We start from the raw sequence: 6506 nt of genomic DNA, 5'->3' as shown, positions 1-6506 counted from the left end.
CATGGACAGATGGACATCAAGCGCAGGGGCTCACAGAAGCAGGCTTTAGTTTTTCTCAGTCACTTGGCATTTCTCAGATCAGAATTAAAATATGCAAACCCACTTGTGAAAGACTTCTTATTTTGAAATGCACTTACCGTAAATTGTGACTCGCTGTGTAAATGATGATTCGAGAAAGGCACCAAAGCGACTGATAAAACTGCAAAGGCCTTTGGCTTCACGTTCACACCTTTGTTCATTTGGTTTCTCTCAGTGGTCGAGTTGACGGTTTAAAGGGGCTATGTGTAGGATGTTTAGTTTTAAACATACAAAAATGACCTAGAAATAGCAACAAAAATCATCATATACAACAGTTGTCATTATGTTGCCCAGATACCACATAATTAGAGCCTCGGACCATGCATAATTCGAGGCTATGGGGTACACAAACCATTTCATTGTTGTGTACTATGCATTCACCAGTAGGTGGCGAGAATGCATTAATGATAGCCAGTGTACCCCATAGCCTCCTTTTTTTACATGGCCGCCACGTGAATAAGGCGAATAATGAAGACGGGAGGAATTTCTTTTGACAGTTAACTTCTTTCTTAACCCTGTCTAGGTCATGTACTACGAAAACTGGGGTGGTCCCCTAATGTCATCCCAAAAAGGCACTTACTGATGTAAAGAGGTTCATACAGACAGTCAATTTATCCCAATCATTTATTCAGACACTGTCCAAACCAGAGTGAGATCTTACATAAAATCTTTGAAAAAAAGAAGAAAAAAATAAAAATATTAAGGAACATAAAAAGGTAGGACTTTAGTAGATCTGATGGAATGGCGTTGCCACAGTGACGTCAGCTGCACGTCATAAGAAGAGTTCCGATCCCTGGGAGGGGGGGGGGGGGGGGGACATGATGTGGGGACAAAAAAAAAAAAAAAAAGGGGGATGGTGATGGAAGCTGCAGAAGAACAAGTGCCCAGTTACATGGCGAACAGAATGAGGAAAGCCACCATGAGACAGAAGAGACCCATAGCCTCAGAGAGAGCGAAACCCAAAATGGCATAAGAGAAGAGCTGCTGTTTCAAGGAGGGGTTTCTGTAAGTAGAAAAACAAAAAGTCCAATGATCAGTGAATCATAACCATAAACACACACAAATACCATGAGCAAGTGTCATCTGAATACTAAGTGCATGGAACGTCACAAATAACATACTTCATAATATTAGCTGGGCCCATCACTGAAATCAGGGTCTGACGATACCGATTACAGGATGGGCATTGAAAGAAAGTGCAGGGCTCTACACTAACTTTTTTTGAAATGTTTAAAGCCAACAGTTAAACATGCCAATGCACCAGTTTCAAAAACTAAGAATGACATAACATTTAAAGGAAGCAAAATTGAAAGAATATTAGTACTTTCATTTGTCTGTTTTATTTGTCTATTTTTTTTTTAATAATCATGCGGTCATATTTGCATTTAGCCTGTATATCAAGTATCCTGCAAAATGTAATTTGTGAATCCATCTGTTGCAAATCCAAATGGTGACATACAGTAACTCCATACCGCAGGCCTACTACTACAACAAACAGCCCATTTCCCTTTCACAACTCCGCATAGCCTAATCAAGGATATTTATTGTAAATGACCCCATAATAGGTTATTTAATTAAGGCAGTGTATCCGTTTATAGATCATATGCTTGATCATGTAGGTCTGAAATGTGTTTATTAGTTCATGACTGAAGAGGCCTTATGCCAATGTAGTAAGGGGTGAGGGGCTTTTCATTTGAAACAGGTCGTTCAGAGAAGAAAGTTCATTGTAACGCATCGGTGTAACAGCTTTAGCACCAGTATGAGGAGCTAACGTAACAGTGTTGTTATTAAGATGCAGCCTACTTGATGTGAAAGACAGGCAAACAAACGGTGAGAACATCAGCAGTAAAGTCTAAGCCACTAGTCCCAGGGAACCAGTATATTTTGCATATTCCAGACAATCCCTTAACTTGACTAAGGCATATTACAGCCCTTGAATTTGATAACTAGCAACTGAGAAACTAAGTAACGCGAAACTGCTAACGTTGAGGTTCATGTAGTTTAGGTTTTATGCTGCATTCGCGATGTCATTCTATAGTTCAAACCTGTAATGTTTTTCAATGTTTTGAGAGGCATTCCATGCTCTAGGCAAAGATTATCAATGTAATGCACTGATTACAATAACGGGAGACCAAGAGAATCATGCCTGTCGATAAATACATATATATCAAATATTGTCTTGAACTGATACAGTCCGTATGTATATTTGACATTGGCTAGATTACAGCACATAGATTAAGGTTCTTATATTCCTCAGGGTAGCACTGCAACCTTAAACCTTCATACCTGGCATAGCCAATGATGAGGCTGCCGAACACTGTTCCAATACCAGCCCCTGACCCGGCCACTCCCACGGTGGCTGCTCCGGCACCAATGAACTTGGCGGCTGTGTCGATGTCTCTGGACACAGCACTGGTCTGGAAGCTGCGTGCCACGCTCACCATGGAGGAGTCACTCATTGGCAACAGTGCCTGCTGTAGACACAGACAGATAGACAGACAGAGACACGTCAGTCACTCCAGAGCCCAATGCTGTGCATTCCACGTCATTTTCTAATAGTGAATAACAAGATTCTCCTACAACCCAAGGTCAAAAGTAGCCTCAGCTGACAATGGGCTCAATATTTTTCACCTTCCATCATATACATGCGCCAGAAGCCATCTCAGGCAAAAGTGGACAATCACCCATCCTGACACAAAAGACCTCTGAAGTTCGCCTACAAAAAATCTGCCATCTTTGAGATCCAGTATCTGGCGATTTTTCCTATGGGAAAATAACATGGGGATTTTGAATTATCGCTCCTGTTAAACTCTAGCGGGGACGGAAAAGTCTAAAATGCTGATGTTTTGCTGTACACACTTTTGTCCTCTGCCTTCGACTGGATACTGTAATCTCCAGTATGTAAAGGCAACACACTTTGATTTTGGCTACCCCAGAGCCAACTTGCTAACTTAATGGCAAGTTGCATCGCAAGTTTGCTCTGGGGTAGTAAAAATCAAAGTGTGCCGCCTTCACGTACCGTAGATCACAGTATCCAATTGAAGAAGTCCCCACGAGAGTTTAACAGGTGAGAATTCCAAATTCCCATGTTATTTTCCCGTAGGGCAAAGATGGTCGCTTTTTTGTAGGCGAACTTCAGAGGTCTATGAAAGCATATAGAACACATTTGTATACCCAGAATGATTAAGAAAGACATTTTTAGCTTTGCGTCAACACTTGACGCAAAAACCTGAGGTCATGGTACTGGCTGCAGAGGGTGCAGTTCCAATAGTTATAATGGGACACTCACCTGCTCGCTTCTTGCCTCAGGTCTGCTGAAGATGGACACAGGCCGGGCCAACACTCTGGACCCACCGCGCAGCTGCAAAGGGAGAACATGTCAACATTACATCAGATCAAATCAGTCACACACTCATACTTTTTCAGCCATTAAAACTCCTCCAACTTAAAATCAGTGAATAATACCTTTGATAAGTCAAGCTGTTTTAATGGCATTTTCAACTTATGTTTGAAAACTACCATTCTATTCATAGGAAAGTTATATCCACAGCCTAAACCAAGTTGAATTCTGTATGTCCCATCCTGAACCATTAAAAATATATTGCTGTAAATTCCTTACATTCTTAACATTAGTGACCCAGATGTCATATGACATCGTTTTCAGATATACTGAAACTGAATGTGGGAGTGAACCCAAAGCTGATGCAACATTAAAGTTATATGGACTACACATTTCCACTAGAACAGGATTGCAGGTATTGTTATATAAATCTGTTTCTTGAGGGCTAGAGCAGCCAGGCAGCTACAGTGCTACACTCTGGTGGTATAATTTGTGGGATCAATAAAGTATCTATCTATTTTCAAAAATGCCTCCAGAGTGTAGCACTGTAGCAGACTGGCTGCAGCAACGAGTCAGGTAGAACCATTTTTTTTTTTTTTTTTACCGACAGTACTCTCTGATCTTCAGAAACACAGATCTATACACCCTTGTACACACCCTTGACCATTTAAAGGCATTCTGTTGCCACCATCTATTTTTCAAAAGATGCTCCCAGCTGGAGAGTTGGAGGATTGAGCAGTACTGTTGCTATTCAACCCCTGAACTCTGAAACATTTGTCTGCCAGGGTGAATACATACCACAGCAGGTGAGGTGACAAACTTAGCACAGGCGTACATGGTGGATGTCTGTGAGGGGAGACAGAAGGATTAAGAGGTTAAAAGAACAATCCTCCTGTAATTTGTACCAATAACAGTTTTAGAAAGTCAAGATATTTATTTGATCAGTTAAATGACTGTAGCATTTAGACTACATTAAAGATGTCTGGATAGTAGAACTATGAATGCTATTTACGCAATCAGTGTACATATTGTTAAAGAATAACTGTAATGCACTGCATGACCATACACTATCTTGAATGCATGGCAAACAGTCAAGATAGGCAGATAGACTACATCTGGTGTACACAATGTAGCATTTGATTAGGCCATACAAGGTTCAGATTACAAAAAAGCGGCATCAGATTAATCAGGAAAGCAAGATGGCAAACTAAAGCTAACGTGAGCTGCAGACCAAAAACTGTACCTCAAAAGGTCCTCAGGGAGGCCATGTACAAAAAAAGCATTTTTGCACTTCCAGTGAATGGGGTAACGTCAGCCAAGACACTATATTAACGCGCCAACCTCAGTATGGAGAGATAAGTGGCATCCACTTCTGGTTGAATGTCACGGCTACAGCAGTGGACAATCACGTCTGTTGCACTACACCCTACCCCGTGACATTTAGTAAAACCGTAAAGGCACGGTCCACCTTCAAATCTGACCGCTTTGATTGCCAAGCCGACTAATTCAGAGTAAACTATTAACGTTAGGCGCATTTCACTGACAGCAAGCTAATCCAATTGTGCAGTCGATCATCCTCATCACAAGCGGCAGCGTAAATGTTAGTTCAACCATTCACAGACATAGCATCTGGAAAAAGATTGACATCCACAAAGACAGCATCGCTGTTTCATGTAACGTTCCTTAATGCTTTTACCTGAATGTTAACACATATTTTAATCATTTTAACTCGCAAGTCAATACGACGCCATTTGTACAACCTTCTGAACAGGTGAAGCAAGTTACGCTACGTTAACGTCACCAACTTGTCCCTCTGCGTAGCCAGTTTTGCAGAGTAACGTATTATCTTTTAGTGTAGTATGCAGAAAATTAATATTGGGAATTTGGACCAATGTTAACTAGGCACAAGGTTGCAGTGCCACTCACCTTATTTGCTCTCTAACGTTAGCTAACCTCTGTTAGCATGATAGTTGGCTTGCTAACGTGTACTCCAGACTGCTAACGCTGACCAAGTCCCACAACGTGAAGGTCACGAATACTGGATAACCATAACGTTAACGTTAGTGCAGATTGTAACGTCCCAACCCAGTGTAGGTTTATCTGAAAATTACTGTTGAGTAGCGTCTCCTAGTTTACCGAATTAATACTGGAACGTTAACAACGTGACTGTTAGCAGTACTTTGGTTCGTCAGGCCCAAATTTGGACCCAAGTCAGACATTTTGCAGAAATGTTGCTCAGAGTGCGCTAATCACAGCTAACCTTAGGTAACGTTACATGGCAAATAGCCTATTGGGGATAATATTAGCTTATTAACATTAGGTGTATGACACGTAACCCCACAGACACAAACATGAAAACTTCGAGTTGTCTGTCCATAATGCGTTGTTAGTAAGCTAAAGTGTAAGCTAACGCTAATTCATTCATTTCAAAGTGACTTCTAACAGGCTAGCTATACAAAGTTAGCTTGAGCAGTCATTGAATGACCGTCCACATCTCTCAGTAACGTTAATCAAGAGACACATTAACCAGATTGCTGGCTTATATCCCATGCATGCTATATGGATTCAAACATTACTCAACTAAAAATATCAAACACAACCTACCTATTAGTACAGTACAAACAGACCCAGGGACAGAAGGCTCAATTTAGCAGCTGCAGTCAATGAATGTACCTTACAGGCTGTCACCTTGTCATTTATAAGCAAAGAAAGCACGTCCTCAATGTCTATTGGATGAGTCAAAACACCCTCATGTTCCAATTGGTGTTGCGCTCAGCAATGTCGAAACGGATAACCGATCACAGGACGATACTGTGAACTATAACATGTTTCATTGGTCTACTTTATTTTACAAGCGGGATGTAGTTGTATGGTGCATTGGTATTGGACAATATTACCGGGAAGCCCACGAAATCTTCCGTGTGCGACAGTGTCCTCCGCGCTTATTGGTTTCCTTGAGGAAGCAGAAGTTACAATTGTAACTCTTTCATAGTAAAGTTACAATTTGACACAATCTGGACACAGGGAACACTGGACCTGACTCAGAGCAATGAAAGTTGTTTGGACTACTTTTCAGTTAAGCAATTTG

At 41.1% G+C, this 6506-nt stretch overlaps 1 protein-coding gene across 1 annotated transcript; it reads right to left on the bottom strand.

Annotated features, from left to right (window-relative positions):
* Positions 1-684: 684 nt before the first annotated feature.
* Positions 685-6173, bottom strand: atp5mc1 (ATP synthase membrane subunit c locus 1). The gene is made up of 5 exons (XM_042086894.1): positions 6023-6173; positions 4217-4264; positions 3368-3439; positions 2365-2552; positions 685-1081 (listed from the first exon to the last, which is right to left on the bottom strand). The coding sequence occupies exons 2-5, from the start codon at positions 4253-4255 to the stop codon at positions 967-969; spliced, it is 414 nt and encodes a 137-aa protein (XP_041942828.1). The 5' UTR covers positions 4256-4264; positions 6023-6173; the 3' UTR covers positions 685-966.
* Between the last annotated feature and the right edge of the window lie 333 nt (positions 6174-6506).

This window comes from Alosa sapidissima, chromosome 3 (genome assembly GCF_018492685.1).
Source record: "Alosa sapidissima isolate fAloSap1 chromosome 3, fAloSap1.pri, whole genome shotgun sequence".
NCBI classification, from domain to species: domain Eukaryota; kingdom Metazoa; phylum Chordata; class Actinopteri; order Clupeiformes; family Clupeidae; genus Alosa; species Alosa sapidissima.
The sequence above is the reverse complement of the archived record's forward strand: the minus strand, read 5'-3'. Positions and strand labels throughout refer to the sequence as shown.